We start from the raw sequence: 18,791 nt of genomic DNA, 5'->3' as shown, positions 1-18,791 counted from the left end.
GGTCATGGTCTTGGAGACTTTTTTCCCACTTTATACTTCAAATAAAGCACCAGTTGAGAGCTGCTTTGATAGGGTGACCTTGGAGTGCACAGCGATTCCGGGTGGTTCGTTTCCTAAATTCATCCGTCCGTGGCTTTTGTCTCTGTCTGGAGGCACCTCCACTGGGCAGGATGTTCCTACTTCCTTCTGACTCTCTACTCCTAGTCCTACTTTTTCCATTTAATATTTGAAGTAGAAATTGTCCCTTTCTTCCAGGTTTACCCAAATTAAACTACTTCTGCAACCTCAGTTTTAAAGACTTTTGGCTTCCCTCAAGAAAAGATGCCTCAGCTGGAACAAAACCACGTGGTTTAGTGGTGGGCTTGGCAGCTGGACCCAGTGACCTTAGAGGTTTTTTCCAGCCTAAAATATTCTATGATCTATGTATGTAGAAATTCCCAGAAGATTAAATTCTTCTGTTCTTGGTAACTCCAGTGAAAATCTGAAGCATTGATACCCAATAAAATAACATTAATACTAAATTAATGTTAATTTATTATTTTATTATTTTTCTGGTTTAAGCTAAAATCTGTGGTTGTGAAAGAACCATTGAAGCAGTTGTGAGAGCAGATGACATTTGAGCTTTTCCTGGTTTCTAATAATTAAGACCTTTAAACTACAGGCCATCCAGCATTGTTAATGATGACACTGCTTGTTCAGTCCACAGGGGCCAGGTAGTCTCCACCTTTCCAATCTGCGATGTAAAAAACAACTACAAGAATATGGATTAAACCAGCAGCAGCAGGACCCCAGCTGTGAGTGAGCTGTGGTGCTGCTCTGCTGGCTCCTGTCATTGCAAACATTCCTGCTGGAGCAGTATTGAGTAGATTATTGATTAAAAATATTGAACACCACTGAGCCACAAAGAAATTCTGGAAGGAGACACGGTACAAAGAAGCTGCTTCTTGCTCTGGTCGCAGCAATGCCTTAAAAACCAGCTCCCTTGGACATCTTAAACCAGCTCATGGCACATCAGTGCTGTGCAGGGGAAGGTTTTATAACTCGGTGTCACACAGCAGTGAATCAGGAGTCTTGGGGGAAAAAAAACTGTAATTCTGTCAGGAAGAGTCACTGTGTGTCCTTGACAAGCACAGTTTGCCATCGGACAGGTGACTTTGGATTTGTGGTGGTTTCAGAACAGCAGGTCCTGTGGGTCACAGGAGCTGAGACCAGCTCAAGTTGCGTTTTTCACATGTGAAGATTTTCCAAGCCCTGTGTTAGAATTCCCTTGTTAGAATTTCTCACTTTTCCAAGGCTCTTACGTTCCTATTAGTTGTCCAGAGACTCACTGTGGGCTGGAAGCCGTTTGGGATTGCAGGATCAAAAATCCATGTCTGTGCATTATCTGAGCCTCTGACTCAGAAATACTCAATCTGAGCAGGTGCTGCCTCAAATCTCCTCAGATGGGATGGAAAAACTTCCTTCTGATGACTTTTTTAACTTAATTTTTTCTGTTTCATGTCACATCTCTAACGGAGGAGCTCGGCCTGACTTAAACTTTCTGTTTTCCCCTTATGACTTTTAAAATGTCTTCTGATTTAACCCTAACTGATCACTGATCATTCTTCAACTAGCTGCCTTCCCAGTATTCCTATTTTTAAACTTCTGCTCACTGCTGTTAAATTTAACTGACACTAAATGCCATTTTTACATGGATATTTTTAGGCTTTGTTTCACTGCCACCACCACATCTGCTTTTAACTAACGTGGCTTTTTGCCCAGCACGATTTGTATTTCATGTTTGTGGATTCATGGCTTTTGGGGCATCTTGTAAGATGTCCTCGTTAATATTTCTCACTTTAATGTTCCCAGACAATTGCTTTAAATCTGGGAAAATGATCCCTTTAACAGCTCCAAACTCCTGTATCCTTGGCTGGCTCCATATTCCGCTCTCCCAGGGTAAATATCCCCCCATCACTCACTGGTGCTCAGCCAGCAGCAGATTTTTGGGAGAGCAGTTAACTTGTCTTTATGTTGGATCTCCTGCTGGGTGCTGAAATTTGAAGGAGATTTTCCCTTGCTGTCTGCAGGAGAAATCCAGCCCTGTGCTCTGCTCAGGGAAGAACATCTGGTTAAATCCAGAGTGAAGTCTCTGAATTTCAGTCTCCTTCAAGTTCCTCCTTTCACAGCCTGAGCAGGTACCAGAGAAAAGCCTCCAGCAAGGCTTGAACTGCACTTCACCCTGCAGGGTGTCCTTTGGTTCAGGATAATCCAGCAGATAAGGCTTTCATGCATCCCTTTCCCTTTTTCCTTTGTCCTTATCAAGCTAATACCAGTTTGCCTTTTTCCACCATTCCCTTTGTGTCCTCTCTCCCACAATTATCAGGTAGATGGTGCTGGCATAAGCATTTCCACATCATTAGTTGGTGACCCCCCAGAATCAAGAGGTGACATGTACCCTACACTGTGTCACCTGAGATCTACATTTGTCATCCACTCCCCAAAAAATTGTCTTTTTCTGTAATATTGTCAATGTTTTATTTCTCTCTGTGTGAGTAAGAGCCCATTCAGTGCATGACTTTTCCCTGGCAAACCTCTCATCTGATTTTTAAAAGTCAGTAATGAAAGGCCCTTTGCTTTTCCACCAGTCTAAACCTGGCACTTAGATTCAGAAGAAGATATATATATATATATACACACAACAATATGATCTTTATGCTGCATTTTTATCATAGTGAAAACCAGGCTGCCATTTGGGTTACCTTATGAGACCCAAAATGACACATCTTGCCTTCTTTTGCAGGATCTGATTAAAAAGAAGAGGTGGTGTTTGTGTCATGATTAAATTTGCTTTAAAAAATCATGCAGTAACATGTTCAAATGGAATAGTGTTGCTCTGTTGCTTGATTAAGGGAAGACTAATTGTGGGCGTAATTTTCATCAAATTAATTGAAAATAATGGGTGAGGGGAGGAGGAAGGGAAGAGAGATGTGTAACAGAATTAACATTGCTGAACAACAGCTCCTTTAATTCCTGAATGTGGAGTCTGAGAGGGATTGGGCCATGTTTGTTGTTAATAAACATTCAGTGTTTCCAACATTTCTCTTTCCAGAACCTGATTTCTCTTACCTGGATGCTCTGGCTCCGTATCAGCCCTTGGCAATGAAATGTGTTTACTGTCCCATTGACACAAGGCTCAATTTTATTCAGGTGTCTAAATTACTCAAAGAAGTCCAGGTAAGGATTTTTCTCTTGCCTTTTCCCATGTTTCTTCACACACTTGTAATAAATAAATCAACTGTGAACAACTGATACATTAAACAAAAATCAGGACAACAACTTTTTTTTTTCCATGAGACATCACAGAGCATTGAGCTCTCCTTTGGGAGAGGTCTGGGAAAAAGGCCAGAGGGTTCTTGTAGTCTCTGCATTCCCCCCTTGACTCTTCTGGGCTTTAGTGACCTCTCTTTGTCCATCTCCCTTGTTTCCACTGAAATTTGCTTTCTGACTCATGACATAATTAAAGTAATACCCAGATTTTTTTTCTGGCTGAGTTTTTCCCTGTGTTTTGCCCTCAGCTTGTTGAACTCAAGAGATACTTCACACATACTCTTCCAAACCTCCTGGCTCATTTTCTCTCATTGTTCTGCCTTGTCGCTGCACAACTGATAGAATTGCCACAGCCTGCTTTTGGATAAGCGTCTTCTCCCATGTTTTTCCTGGTGTGTTATGCTGTCTCCAAAACACTTTGCAGAACCACTGTCTTCTCCTTTGCCTTCCTTAAATCCTGCAGTGATCCTTGGGGCCACCAGCCTGGTTCTGCTCTGTCAACATATCTCTGACAGGTCATGAAAACTCAAAGAGCTGCTTGTTGTGCTGATGTTTTTCACAGAACCACAGGATATGCTGAGCTGGAAGGGACCCTCAAGGATCATCAAGTCCAACCCCAAGAGTCACACCATGTGCCCCAGAGTATCATCCAAATGCTCCTTGAGCTCTGGCAGCCTTGGTGCTGTGCTCACTGCCCTGGGGAGCCTGTTCAGTGCTCAGCCACCCTCTGGGGGAAGAACCTTTCCCTGAGATCCAACCTAAACCTGCTCTGGCACAGCTCCAGCCCATTCCCTGGGGTCCTGTCAGTGGTCCCCCCAGAGCTTAGGGCCCTCCTCTCCTCTTTGCCTCCTGAGGAAGTTGTAACTGCAGTGAGGTCTCCCCTCAGTCTCCTCTTCTCCAGCTGAACACACCAAGTGCCCTCCCTTGCATGTTAACACATCTCCATGACAATTTTGGGATGGCCTTCACCACTACAGCCGTTTACTTCCCAGTTCAGACAACAAGGATTTGGAAGAAAAAGCTACTCGAGCTTCTCGGGTTTTTTTTCTCTCCTTATGGCAACTGCTGATGCCCAAAGGGTGATGAAGGACACGGCTCCTCCTGTTTTGCAGCCCCTGCACGTGGTGTGCCCGGAGCAGTACACGCAGCCCCCGCCCACCCAGTCGCACCGCACGGACCTGATGGTGGACTGCCAGCCCCCGGCCATGTCCTACCGCCGCGCCGAGGTGCTCACCCTGCCCTACAAGCGCCGCTACGAGAAGATCGAGATCATGCCAGACGTGAGTGACTGCGCTGGGGGCCGCAAATCCCAGCTGCTGCTTCAGCAGCCCCTGTAGGAATCACGGGATTGCTAAGGTTGGAAAAGACCTTTAAGGTCATCGAGGCCGTCGGCCAACCTGCAGCAGCACCACGGTCAGCACTAAACCGTGTCCTCAAGTGCCACCACTGCCCCTTCCAAGGGCAGCCCCTTCCAATGCCTGACCACCCTTTCCATGAAGGAATTGTTCCCAGTATCCAATCTAAACCTTGCCTGGTGCAACTTGAGGCCGTTCCCTCTCTTCCTGCCCCATGTTCCCTGGGAGCAGAGCCCAACTTCCCTCGGCTCTCCCCTCCTGTCAGGGAGTTGCAGAGAGCCAGAAGGTCCCCCCTGAGCCTCCTTTTCTCCAGGCTGAGCCCCCCCAGCTCCCTCAGACTCTCCTGCTGCTCCAGCCCCTTCCTCAGCTCCATTCCCTTCCCTGGACACACTCCAGCCCCTCCATGTCTCTCTTGTCTGAGGGGCCCAGAACTGCCCCCAGCCCTGGAGGTGCAGCCTCAGAACTACAGATGTTCATTCTGAAGATATTTGCAGCCTTTGACTAAAGGAATCTTGTGGTTGGGGTTTACTGGTGACTGTGATCTTGTAAAGCATGTTCTGTCAAATGCAGGGCTAAGAAAAAAGCATTTTTGAGAGACAATTTCAGTGTGTCAGCTAATGGGAATTGAAAACTGGCTGGCTGAGAGAGATGGGGCTCTTAAGCCTGGAAAAGAGACCTTGGAGCCTCTTCCAGTGCCTAAAGGGGCTCCAGGAGAGCTGGGGAGGGACTTGGGACAAGGGATGGAGGGACAGGACAGGAATGGCTTCTCGCTACCACAGGGCAGGGTTATTTGGGGTATTGGGAAGGAATTGTTGGCTGGGAGGGTGGGGAGGCCCTGGCACAGCTTGCCCAGAGAAGCTGTGGCTGCCCCTGGATCCCTGGAAGTGTTCCAGGCCAGGTTGGACAGGGCTTGGAGCAAGCTGGGCTAGTGGAAGGTGTCCCTGCCCATGGCAGGCAGTGGGATGGGATGATCTTTAAAGTCCCTTCCAACCCAAACCATTCTGGGATTCTTGTGATAGTGGGCAAGCAAAAATATGTTCAGGTGAATTGTCCTTTGCAAGGATATCACATCTACAATTCAAAGGGTGATCGCTGCAAGCCACAGGTGAGGCAACCAGTCACCTCCAGTTTAAATATGGGTGTGAATTAGTTTGAATTAGTGCCCCAGGGTCATGGAAAGGATCCCAGGAATCTGGGACTTGGTAGCCAGGAGGTGTCTTTCTCCTTCCTTGCAAATACCCTTCCCTGTGAGGAGCAGTGTTCAGCCATATGTTAAAGAAGCAGTGAAAAGGCTCATTTGTATTTCAACAATTTCAACAAATGGTTAATTCCTACAGGCTGCAGAAGTCCAGCAGGTTAATGGATTGCTTGTAGGCATCTAAAATGTGGATTACTTATCCCCACAACATCTATTAATGATTCATTAACCCCATAAATCAAATCCAAATGTACCCATCTCACAAAGGCTGACCCACATTCCGACAGACACGAGCTTAAAATATTTTTTTGACACTCCAATCAGCACAAATGTGTCCTTGGATCAAAGGTGACAGTGGCTTTTTGCAAGCAGGTTTGGAAACTCGAATAGTGAGTCTACTTTTCCTCAGGGAGCAGAGGGAGGAGGGACCCTTAGTTGAGCTAAATATGAAGTACAGAACTGGGACTCTGGTGACAAATCCCTCAGCCAGCCCCTGACCCCCATTCCCACCATTTCACACCCGTTCTGCTGGGAGCCTGCCCAGCCCACTGCTTGGAGACAAGGAGGGGGGGGGTTAATTAGCAAATATGCTTGGATGCAGCTCCATCATGGCCTGGATATTTAATTGTTTGGGAAATTTGCATCTTTATTGGATCCTATGAAACCTAAGCCAGCACGACCAAAACAAATCCTCAATCCAGCAGCCGGTGGCTCAGCTCTTATTTAGATTTCACTGAAGCTTTGGGTTTTCCCCTGAGCTGTGAGAGTGAAAATGAGCCCTTGTGAGCCTGTCCCTTGTGTCATACCTCTGAAGGGGGTGGATACCAGCTCTTCCTGCCCTTCCCAAAACTGCTGGGAGAGAGGATGCTCTGTAGGGAATGTGGTAGTCACCAACCTGGGAAAAGAAGCACAAAGGAAATGAGGGCTGGTTTCTGTTGCTTTCAGTTTGTCTTGGAGAGTTTGAGCAGAAACCTGCACAGGCAGGAATATTCCCAGAAATTGCCTTTTTTTTTTTTACCCTAACAACCTAATTTCCAAGCAATCTGTGCTCAGGAAGAAGAAACATCTCCTGTAATTTTCCATGTCCAGGTGTTCTCCAGGCTGAGTGTTCAGCCCAGAGAAGAGAAAGCTCTGGAATGACCTTATTGTGCCCTTTCAGTACTTAAAGGGGGCCTGTAGGAGAGCTTGGGAGGGACCTGGGACAAGGGATGGAGGACAGGACACAAGGAATGGCTTCCCACTGCCAGAGGGCAGGGAGAGATGGGAGATTGGGAAAGAATTCTTGGCTGTGAGGGTGGTGAGGCCCTGGCACAGGTTGCCCAGAGAAGCTGTGGCTGCCCCATCCCTGAAAGTGTCTAAGCCCAGGTTGGATGGATCTTGGAGCAACCTGGAATAGTGGAAGGTGTCCCTGCCAGGGCAGGAGATTGGAACAAGATGATCTTTAAGGTTCCTTCCCACCCAAACCATTCCATGATTTTCCCTGGTTCCAAAGCTACACTGAACAACGTGTTGCAAAAGCTCCTTGCTCTGTAACGATGCTCCTGAAAAGACCCTCCTGAGAGCAAGGCTGGGGCTCAGGGCTGTTCATGGGATGCCATTCCCCAGCTCCAGGATTTACAAATCACCCTCAAAGAGGGACCTTGCTGGTTCTTTTTCAGGGATCTACCTGGTCATGGCAAAACCTCAGTGTAACCTCCCTTTCTACTGAGTGGGGTGTGCAAGACAGGATTGCAGACAGGACATGAGGCTCCCTGGTGGGGAGCATTTGTTGCTTAATGTCCCCTTTTCAGTAGTTTATCCAGGAAGACTCTTTGGGGTTCCTAAACATACAGGAATTTCTACACTACAAGGAAAGGGCATTTGTTTCATTCAGGCTGCCACCAGCCCTGGGGTTCAGGGAAGGCTCAAGTGGCAACTGAAAAGGGTATTTTATAGCTCCCAGTGAACCTTGCAGTGGCTTGTTATTTGTCAAACCCATGTCAGCTCAACATGGACTGATGAAATCCGCCCTGGAAAAACAAGTCATTGGTAGATCTGCTCCAGGGTAAGGATTTGTGTGTATTCACACTCATAAAAGAAAGGCTCTTGCAGTGGAGTCCTGATCAGGGCCCTCTCCTGAATCCACAGCCCCTTCCCAGCGGGGATGTGCTCTAACTTCTGTCTGGATTCTTCCAGTTTCTGGAAACCAAAGAATAGGCTCAGAGTGGCTTCAAGTCAGTTCAGACTGAGGGTTTGGTGGTGTGAAATTCCCTTTGCAAAACTGTTGCAGTGATTCAGATTCTGGCCTGTCAGACTAATGTAAATTTACTTTTACTGCTGGAGCTTGTCTACATTTCAATCACTTCACCGAGGAGCAAAGGCAGGTCAAGCAGGGCTGTTGTATGATAATGAGATTTACACTCACAGCAGCCTTTGTTTGGAGAGAGGTTTTAACAGTCCCAAGGCATCAGGCTGGAATGGCTCTCAGAGGGATTGTGGAAACCTTTACACTTGAACTAATTTGTTCTTCCCAGCATCTGCCTTTCACTTTAAAAAATAATAATAATAAAAAAAAAAGAAAAGACTGCTTCCTGGAAATTGGTTAGGCATTGTCTATTCATGGCACAACGATGGGAAAATGGAAAACACCTTCTGGAGCAAACAGATAAAATTAAACAGTAGTGTTTGAGCAAATAATGTGCCTGCAGTTTAATTACAGCTGAACAATGGTGCGGATCACTTGGTGTGGCAGCAGACACTTCACCCAGGGCTCTGTGTGTTTAAAATACTCTGTTTGCAAGTTCTTCAGGACACAGCCCAGTATGGGAGGGTGTGAATGTGCAAGACACAGCCTGGCATGGAGGGAAACTGCGGAGGGAATTAGGGAAGCAGCACTGGGCTCTCTTAGAGTTATGGAGCTTTCACTCCACCCTCCCATTCCCTTGTCTTGACTTCTCTTTTTATGCTTTTATCTTACTTCTCCAACTTCCTTCGGGTATCAGGGACTGAGGAGTTTTGATTTCTGACTTTCTTCTGACCCTCAGCTTATTTTGGTGACCCCAAAACAAGGGAGTCACCGATATTGCCAATAATGGCTGACACTGTCCAATCTCACGACCTCTCTGTTCCTTTCCCCCTGACTATTCCCCCTGGTGTCCCTGGGCCACAATCCCACACAAAGTAAATTAAACACAACCTGCCTGTTTGCTGCTCATCCCTCCCTGCAGCCCCAAGCTCACTGAATCCACTGTAAAATTGTCTGGGTCTCTCCTTTTTTTCTAGCAGTTCAACCTCTCCTTTTGACATTCCACCACAACTGACCTCTCCTTTTGACATTCCACCACAGCTGCTCTTGTCCCAGCTTTTACCAACCTTTTCCTGGACAAAGGCAGACCCAGAGCAGTCTGTTGTCCTCCTGATTGGTGTTCAGAGCAATCAGCCCTCATTTTCTTCCTAAAATTGTCTCCTACCTCATTCCCATGTCTCTTCCCTCCTGGCCATTCGAGGAATTCTGCCCCTTCCTCCCCATTTTTTGTGAGCTTGGAATGTGTTATCCTTCATTTCCTTTGCCTTTTTTTCTTTTTTTTTTGCTGTACCTTTTCTCTGGTTGCTCTTATCCACAGATTGTCCTGTTTAGTTAGATGAAACTGGGATCTGCTTTCCTACTCCCAGCCTGCCTTTGCCTGCCTACATTAATGTCTGGATTTGTTTTTCCTTTCATTTTTGATGGCTGGCTTTAAAATAACACTCCTTTCTAGCCAGGCAGTCACCTCTCTCTTCCCAACCAGCTTCAACAACAACAACATCACATCCTGACTTGACATTCTGACCCATAAACTGGTTACTGTATTTTGAATATTTTGATTTATGCCATTTTTATATCTTTCAAATGACTCATCTTTTGCATCTGCAAGCTGCCTGCCTTTACTTTGAAGATATTTCATGTCCTTGCTTCCCCTACCTGTCATTTTTCATTCCAGTCTGAGGCTGTTTTCTGCCTCTGCTGGTTCTGTTTTCCACTGTCCTCTTGTAAGTTCTTCAAACAACTGTTCCCTGCTCCCGAGCTACTGGGGAAGAGCTTCATTAACCAGCCATAAATCTGCTTCATTACACTTCTTAAATACCCCCTTCAACTGTCTTTTGGCACAGGCTTGGCAAAAAGCCACAGTGGTAGTCCTGAGCCTACTGCTTGGACTCCCAGATGGGATTATTCCCTTTTGGTTGCTCAGTACTGGTTTGGTTTCCTTGCTCAAAACTGCAGATTACCCCTTCTGCCTCTTTTATTTCTCCACTGGATGTCAGCTCTGGGGAAGCCCAAAGTTAAGATTTGCAAGCAGTAATAATTAGCCAAAACCTTGGCTATTTGTGGCACGATTCTTCATCCACTGAAGTTGATGAGACTTCAAAATCTGCTCCACAGAGAATTTGGGGAGATCCACAGCAATTGGCAGATCCATTAAGTTGGGCTTTGTTTAACAACTGAATTAGCCCACTAAAACCACTTGGATTGTGTAAAATGTGAGGCTGAAACCCCAACAAATGTGACTCAGATTGCCCACTGATGATCAGACAGATGCCCTTAGTTCTGGGATGCTCTTCTCTGTTGGAAAAGCCTTTGTTCCTTTAAGTCTCATTAGCAAGATTCCCCAGTTCCCATCCTGCCTGCAGCATGTTCCATATGCTTGCTGGTCAGGAATCCACAGGAATATTTAAATCTCCAGCCCTTTCCCCTTGGCTCCAGGTGTTTGACCACACATCTTTTGTTCCCTCTGCAGGATCTGATACTTGCAGAATTCCTGCACTCAGACCCGGATTTAGCAGGGGGGGTATAAAGAAAGCCAGGGCTGGATCTGTTGGATTCTCCTGCCCACACTAAAATCTCTTCTGTCTGGTTACAAGGGGCTGGACAACAGAGCTCCTGGTTCTTAAAAAGTGAAGGCATAAGAGGAGGCAGGGAGGTAGGAGATGAGGTAAATTGTCTTCCCCTCCTCACATCACCACCCAAATTTAACTGACAGGATGAAGACCATGGTTTTTCTTTTTGTTTTACAAAACTGACTCTACAGATCCTCCCTGCTTGTGAAAGGGCTGCTGCACTGCATTAAAACAGGTGGAATATTTGGGTAATCTTTTCCAATCAGAGATACACTGGGAAGATGCTTTTCTGCCTCCAGAAACTGGATCTGCTGTGTGTGAGGAGCAAGGGGAGTGGAGGGATGGAGGTAAAGCAGGTTTTTTAGGTTTTGTTGAGGACTAGCTTTTATAAAACCCTCTATGAATAAACTCTGATCTCCAGGGCTTGGTGGGCTTTATCTGAAGTCAGACTTTTCCTGAAGTCAGGATCTTAAAATCCTTGGGTTTCTCTAATAACTGGGAGAGGATATTTTTCTGTCTCATCCAACTTCCATCCTGTTCAGGGCCTGGGATGTGGCTAAGAGTCTCTTCAAATCTGGCAAGCCCTCAGGTTGTGAGCCACCATTCCCACCTGGAAATGGAAGTGCCCTCAGGGATTACCTGGCCAGAACCCAGCTGCACTTACTAATAGTCTTTATAATGTGCCTCAAAAAAATGTAAAGCTCCGGCTCCAAATTACAGAGACTTTTGCCCCTGCTGTTCCCACTCGATGCTGTTCAGACCCCCACTGTCTCTGATGGCCAGAAACCTCCTCATTTCCAGCCCACACATACTCACTGCTAGCCTGCACACATTTATGCTTAACACCATGTTTTAACATAAATACATTTCCCCTTTTGTTGGTATTTTCCCTGTGGTGTTCATTTAGAATAATCAAATTCTCCCTTTGGGCTTTCTTTTTGCCGAGACATTTAGTTCCCTCTTACCAGGCAGCTTCTCCTGCCCCAATCTACCCTTCAGAATATCTTACTTGAGCTGAAATTACCCACAATTTCCAAGTAGTTCAAATGGGATCTTGCTGGGCTCAATATAATAGTGATGGCTCATCTCTGCAAGAATTACCTGATATTTTCTGAGGTTTAATTTGACTTTTTCCACGGCTGTGTCACTCCCAGTTCTCATGGGATGGACTAATAAACCTGGACCCCTCACCTCTGTCCTTTCCAGCAGCTGAAATTCTCTGTATCAGCCCAGTCTCTGGCCTTGCATTTCATGCTGTTGAATTTCAGCTTGTTTTTCTCACTCCAGTTCTTGAACTCATCTGTTGAAGGTGCCTCTACCAGCTCCAGTGGGACCTTCTGAACACTCTCCTCAATCTCTGCTGAGGTCATTAATGAAAACTGGGAGTAGCCTCAAGACTGGGCACTGCACAAGCTGAACAAAACTGATCCCTGCCCGAGGAATGTATCACAACTTCATTTTTTGCCTTATTTTTCCTGAGGATTTGCAGGGTGTTGAGTCCAAACGGGGTCTGTCCTGCCCAGTGGTGTCACAGCTCTGTTTCATGTCTTTGGTTTCTCTGGTTTGACCCAGAGCTGCAGCTCTGGCTCCCACCTCTAATGCAGAGATCACACATTTGTGCAGTTTGCAAATCTGGGAAAAAAAACACATTAAGTGTTGATGTAAAAACCCAGCTGGGTCCCTCTCTGAATACACGGGGTGTAATCTGATTTACACATGGTGATTTCAGATCCTGAAAGTTGAGGGGGTTTTAATTCCTGGTGAACTTTGCTGTGCTCCCTCTTTGTCCTGGTCCTGGAGGGTGAAGATCCAGCTCACCCCACTCAGCTCAAACTTTGCCTCTCCCTGCTGGGTCAGGCTTCCTGCACCTTCCCCAGAGGTGAAGTTTGGAGAGGTGTCCCCAAAATCTAGGAAGAAATCACTGCAACTTGGCCGTTAAAACACTGGTTGTCTGTCCCTGGGAAAATCCCTCACATGTGCTAAAATTCTGGTCCTCCCCTGATTTTATTCACTCATTTTTCAGCCTCAGTTTTATTTTTTACTGTAGGAGTTTCAGGTCCATCCCCAGCCCTTGTTCAGCCCCTCGTTGCCAACAGGAGGATTTTTGGCTGGTGACTGAAGACAACTTGCAAACTTAAACCTGTCCCTGCTGAAGGCCTTAGTAGAGACTTAGGAGTGGCCTAACCCGTGTTCTTCTTTCTCAACAACTGTAGTTTGGCCAGCAATGGTGTTTGGGCTCACATGGTGTGTGTCAAATCCCATTTTGTTGAGGAAAACACAATCCCTCCAGCAAAGATTCAACAGTAAAAATGCCTTTACTCTGGTTTAGCATGGGTGGACGAGCTAAGAAATGAAATAGTGCACACACAAGTTTGTCTTAAGGCAGTCCAAGTGCTCATCCATAGGCAGGGGACTGATTAATGTGCTGTTAGTTCTCAGTGTCCCTGCTTTTGTGCCTTTCCTGGTGCCAGCATGTGACCCCAGGCTCGTGATAATGACTGCAAGGAAGACTCATTTATTGCTGCGTGGTGGGGGGCTTTTCAATCTCACACACAAAGGCAGAACAAGATCCAGCAGCTGCAAGTTGGACAAATCCAACCCTGAAATAAGCCACGGCTTTCCTGGCTACAAAGGGGGAATTAAAGTTTGAAACAGCCTGTGAGGGGAGACGTGGAGTGGCTGTAGCTTGGAGTGCAGGCAAGACTTGCTGTCCCTGTGAAAAGGGTTCCTTTAATGCAGCATTTTGGGAAGAGTTCTGTGATTTCTGTGTGCAGGAGGTCAGCTGAAAGGAGTGCAGAAAGGAGTACAGCAGAGCTGTCTGGCCTTGGAGGGTGAATTACTGGATGTGATTAAATGACCCTTTTGGTTTGGGTCAGTGAGTTTCTATAATGAAAGGATTGGCTGGCACACGGAGAGGGCTGTGGGCTGCAGCAGCATCTTGGAGGAAATAAAAACCAGTGTCTGTCTCACTGGCTTTCTGATGTTAATAATTTAAGTGTTGCTGTTCAGCGACTGCGTGGTTAAAACCTGCACAGACGTTCATATCCAGATATTTCAGTGGCAGCAGACTTCGATTCTGAGCAGCTCCCTGTTTTTTTAAAGATCTTTCCCTTCACGGTGTTTGTCACTTTGCTCTTCATTAGATCCCACTTTGTATCGATCTCCCTCTGGGATGTGGTGGGAATGGGAAGTGCCTTCGACCACAGCCAAGTGCAGAACACACACTGCTGCAAAGTGTTGCTATTTTTAGGTCCCAGGAGAAATCTGAAGCAGTGATTATCATTATATTTTCATTCTCTCAGCCTTCAACAACAAACTGTGAAGGCTGTACTAAAATGGCCTGCTTTAAACGTTGTGAAGAGTCCCAGAGTGACAGCAATCCCTGAATTTTGGATTTCTAAGGTTCACCAGGTCTGAATATATACAAAATTGAGGGATTTTTAATGCAGCCTGTGTTTTTTCCAACACACCAGATGTGTTATTGCAAGGAGGTGCTCTCAAAACGTTCCTGCAGCCTTAAATAGTAGTGGGTGAGATTTTCAGAAGTCATTAAAAGTAGCTGAGCTTTGCCACAACGAAAGCCAAGAGGAAAACCTTCTCAGTGCTCTGATAGCAAAAGGATTAGGCCCAGAAGTGGGGTGTTTTGGAGTCAAGTTCAGTTGGTTCTGTATCCACAAGGATTAGAGGTTTGCAGTGACTGAGTGATCACCTGCATGGTTGGAATTTGCAGCAGACCAGGGAGCTCAGCAGCGTTTTGGTACCTGAAGAGCCAGGTCTGGGACGTTGGATCCAAAGGTGTAGCCAAGACTAAATTTTATGTCTTTCAGGGAAGAATTTTTGTGCAGCATTGTAAGGAATAATTTCAAAGTAATCAACAGAGCCATTGGGTTTTTAAGGACAAATCCTTTACTTCCAGCTATTCTGCAGTCAGGAACTGAAGGAAACTCACTTTGGTTTTTCATTGCCCATCCACGTAACAAACATTATAAATGATGCTGAGTTAGATCATTAGCTTCACTAATCAAAATTATTAATGAAGTTGCCTTTTTAAACAAGGATTCTCTTTATTTTTTCTGGTTTCTGAGACCGGCCCTGGTCACTGAAAACCTCTGATCCCACTATGAAATCCATAGTTTTAGGAGCTGGAAGGAGGGCTGGGCAGGTAAGAGGAGCCCTCTGTCACTGTATCAGTGGGTTTATGTTCACAGTTCACTAGTCCCTGTTTAAAAACACCTTGCTGCCAGTTTAAATCACAGCTGGGCTCAGGCACATTCTGAGCTTCTCACCTGCTGACCAAAATCTCCTTTTGCTCCAGCTCGCAGATTCCCTCGTGCCCTTGGAGATCAAGCCTGGCATTTCCTTGGCAACAGTCTCTGCTGTGCTGCACACCAAGGACAACAAGCACGTGCTGCAGGTACAGGACAGTGGGAAAGGGGGAAAAATATCCTTACCTGGCTCTCCTGTCATCTGGGATCTCAGCTGTCCTCGTGAGGAGCTCCTTCCCCACCGGAGCAGATCCTTGTCCGAGGCTGTGCCAGTGAGGAATTACACGTGGAGTGGGGAGTGGGATGCAAATAAATCTCTCTGCCCTCTTTCCCTTGGCCATGTGCCTGGCTGAGATAAAAGGGGAAGTGAGATTATTCCTGAAGGGAGGCTACAAATCATCCTGCTCTCTTCCATAACCAGGAGCAGCATCAGTCAGTCTCCCGTGGACTCTGAGCTGAGGGTCAGTGGAGAGAGATGACCTGGAACATCAGACCTGGGAAGGGACTGTGCCTTCAGTTGTCCTGTTCCCCAGGAGGCAGGTTGTACATCCTTGTACAACATGTTACATCCCTTCCTGCCACCTCCCTCAGGCTGGCACTGGAATTCCTGGCATTAGTGCTCCTCAGGAGGAGGTGATGTCCTGGTCCCCTTTCTCCTTGGATACACGAGCCTGCAGGGACTCAGTGAAGAGCCCTTCTCCTCCTGGGCCCAGCATGCTTGGGAAGAGGGCCCAGGATGGAATTGTCTTTAGTGCAGGGACAGAGAGATGGGTTCAGGGTTTGTGTCAGTGCACAGCAGACAGACTGTCCTTCTCTTTCCAAGTCTGTTCCCTAGAAACACCGAGCAGCGCTGGGAAAATGGAACTGTTGCAGTGGAATTGGTCTGAGGCTGCTTTGTCCTTTGTGTTGTTCATTTACTCAGATTCCTGCTGCCAAATAAACTTAGACCTGGCCTTAAAATGCCAGAGCCCTCATAAATGGCTGGAGCTGAGCCAGCCCGGTGGTACCTGTCAGGACTGGCTGAGCCTGGGAGCTCTGGAGTTAGGCAGAGCCCCTGTGTAGGCAAGCCCCAAAACTCAGTTTATGATCCCAGCATCATCTAACTGAGTGATTAATTCCCAAATGACATGATCCAAGCACACAGTCCCACCAACCAACAGGGAAATGGTGGGATTGGTGAAGTGACTCCAGTCACTGCAGCAGCTGCCACCCCCTCCCTGCCTGTCCAACTTCTTCCTGAAGACTCATTTTCCAAGGCCAGCGTTCTCTTGACATCCCTTTTTTCTCCTTCCCTGAGTATTTCTCTGAACTTGCCCATTTCTCAACCTGTTGCATCCTTCAGAGTGTGATTTTTTTTTTCCCCTGTGCACCTTCTCATCCACCAGCTCCCTCCAAAGCCTCCCCAGCCTCCTGCCAGCAAGAAGAGGAAGCGAGTGAGTGATGATGTGCCGGAGTGTAAAGCTCTGAAGCCGTTGCTGAGCGGCTCCATTCCTGTGGACCAGTTTGTGCAGACTCTGGAAAAGGTGGGGATTGCTGGTGGCAAGTGAGGATCCAGCAGATTTCTGTTAATCTCAGATGTGCTGCTTTGGTGGCAGAGAGGGGGGAAATAATTCTAGTGTAGCTTGCAGTGGGGAAGGGCTGGGTTAGCAAAGTATTCCATGGAATGTGCCTGGAGGGAATAGTCCCCTCTGGAGTCCTGATATAGAGGTTTCATGTCAGTCATTTCCTCCTGGTTTCCCATGGAAGCAGAGCTTTTGGGTCACTCTGGGTGGGTGAATTTCCCCCCGTAACTTTTTTGGGATTCAGCAGCTGATTTCCAGTAAATTTCAACAGTGGGGAGGAATTCTCAAAAGCGTTTACATTTCCACAAGTTTTGTGAGAGGGAGGTGGCCAAGTGAAAAAGAGATCCTGGGAATGTCTCCACTGGTGGAGCAGCTTTCTGGGGAGCTGCAGGATGGGGGATTTAGTGGCTGAGCTTACAGGCAGTTGGTTGCTGCTCTGAGGAGCCTTGTCCTTGTCTGAATGACTTCTGGGAGAAAAATAGCTGGAAAAAAGGCAGGATTGTGGCCTTCCTGTACCTGAAGGGGCTACAAGAAAAATGGAGAGGGACTTTGGACAAGGGATGGAGGGACAGGACAAGGGGGAACGGATCACACTGACAGAGGACAGGGATAGATGGGATATTGGGAAGAAATTCTTCCCTGTGAGGGTGGTGAGGGGCTGGAATAGAATTCCCAGAGAAGCCGTGGTTGCCCCATCCCTGGGAGTGTCCAAGGCCGGGTTGGACGGGGCTCGGAGCAACCTGGGCTAGTGGAAGGTCGGGGTTGGAACTGGCTGAGCTTTAAGCTCCCTTCCAACCCAGACCATTTCATGATTCCATGAAATTCATCCTCTCCCCTGCGCCCTGGGTTTTCATCTCTCCCTGTTTTCCTGAGCTGTGGTAACATCCCTCTCTCCCCCCTCCCCACCCCAGCACGGGTTCAGCGACGTGAAGGTGGAGGACACGGCCAAGGGCCACATTGTCCTGCTGCAGGAGGCCGAGACCCTCATCCAGCTCGAGGAGGACTCCACACACATCATCTGTGACAATGATGAGCCTCTGAGGGTCAAACTGAGAGACCTGGTCCTCAAATTCCTGCAGAAGTTTTAGCTCCTGGACATCCCACTGCTCCTGCAAGGAGAGAGCCCAGAGCGGGGAGACTCGGAGCTCTCTGGTGAGAGGTTGGATTTGGGGATTCAAAGAGAACAAGAAACCACCTTCCCCTTCATGGAGAAGCAAGGAAGTATTTTTAATATCTGTCTCCTAGAATTTACTCGTAATGCGTTGACTTCTTCATTAAATATTGAACTATATGCTTTTCTATTTTTTAAATCTTATTTTCAAGCTGTTTTGGAATACTTTGGAGGAGATCCCTGTTGTGTAAAATTGGGAGTTGGAATATTCCAGGAGCCACGAACTGCAGAGTGAATTAACTCCAGTGCGTGTGTACAGCACCAGGGTAAACTGCTGCTCCTCTGTGTGACCCTCAGCAGTGTCTGCCCCAGTCCTTCCCCTGACAAAACTCTGTAGGAATATGGAAACAATGGCCTGAGAGATTTCTTTTTCCTCCCACTGTTTCTTCCCAGTCACCAGATCCAGTTTTTCCTGTCCTCCATCCACATTGGACACGTGTACTGCACTGGCACGAGGAGGATCAGAAAGCTGGTGAGGCAAAGATTGTAGAAATAAAAGCAGAAAAGGGGGATCTGATGGACATGTGGAATGTGGGAAGGGCCTGGCCATTCCCTGCACAAGCAGAGGGATGTTGGAAAAGCTTTATCCTTTAGGAATTCCAGGTGTTTGTTGATGCTGCAGCTTCACCTCTTATAACCACATCTGTCCATGGAGCTCCAAGCTCTTCACTGAGCCAAACTAAAGCTGGTTCCTGCTGGTTTCCTCCATCATCAGGGGAGGAAATACCTCAGGAGGACACTTAGGGGAGTCCATAAAGTGGTTACATTCCTAGTGCTCATAAAAAACCTTGGAGATTTAAGTGCCTCTTGTTTCTACCTTCCAAAAAACTGTCCTTCCGGCCCCCACATCCCAAATCCTGGGTGGAACACTGAGTCATTCACACAAAGCCATCTGTGCTGCAGACCTGGGGAGGGTTTTCCCTCCCCAAATCACATATTTTGGGGGCCTAAACTTAGTCAATAGTTTTGCTTTCACGGGCGACCGATTTCTGGGATTTACGGCTGTTTGCTTTTTATTGGGTTGTTTTGTATTTATTTGGTGTCAAAAAAAATAAAAAGCATTAGTGAGACTGCCAA

At 46.9% G+C, this 18,791-nt stretch overlaps 1 protein-coding gene across 2 annotated transcripts in view; it reads left to right on the top strand.

Annotated features, from left to right (window-relative positions):
- INTS9 (integrator complex subunit 9) overlaps window positions 1-18,791 on the top strand; it is a 59,043-nt gene extending 40,252 nt beyond the window's left edge. The window contains exons 12-17 of one of the 2 annotated variants that reach the window (XR_001877323.1): window positions 3,092-3,216; window positions 4,422-4,589; window positions 15,032-15,130; window positions 16,367-16,504; window positions 17,455-17,695; window positions 17,867-18,791. Coding sequence is in view for 1 of the 2 variants with exons in the window: in XM_017830498.1 (XP_017685987.1) it covers window positions 3,092-3,216; window positions 4,422-4,589; window positions 15,032-15,130; window positions 16,367-16,504; window positions 17,455-17,631 (707 nt within the window). In the remaining variant the exon portion in view is untranslated. Of the gene's footprint in view, window positions 1-3,091; window positions 3,217-4,421; window positions 4,590-15,031; window positions 15,131-16,366; window positions 16,505-17,454; window positions 17,778-17,866 lie in introns of those variants that run through there. The other variant, XM_017830498.1, reaches the window with a different exon arrangement.

This window comes from Lepidothrix coronata, unplaced genomic scaffold, assembly GCF_001604755.1.
Source record: "Lepidothrix coronata isolate B3197 unplaced genomic scaffold, Lepidothrix_coronata-1.0 Scaffold179, whole genome shotgun sequence".
Classification (NCBI taxonomy): domain Eukaryota; kingdom Metazoa; phylum Chordata; class Aves; order Passeriformes; family Pipridae; genus Lepidothrix; species Lepidothrix coronata.
Note: the sequence above shows the minus strand (reverse complement) of the source record. Positions and strands in the feature narration are given on the sequence as shown.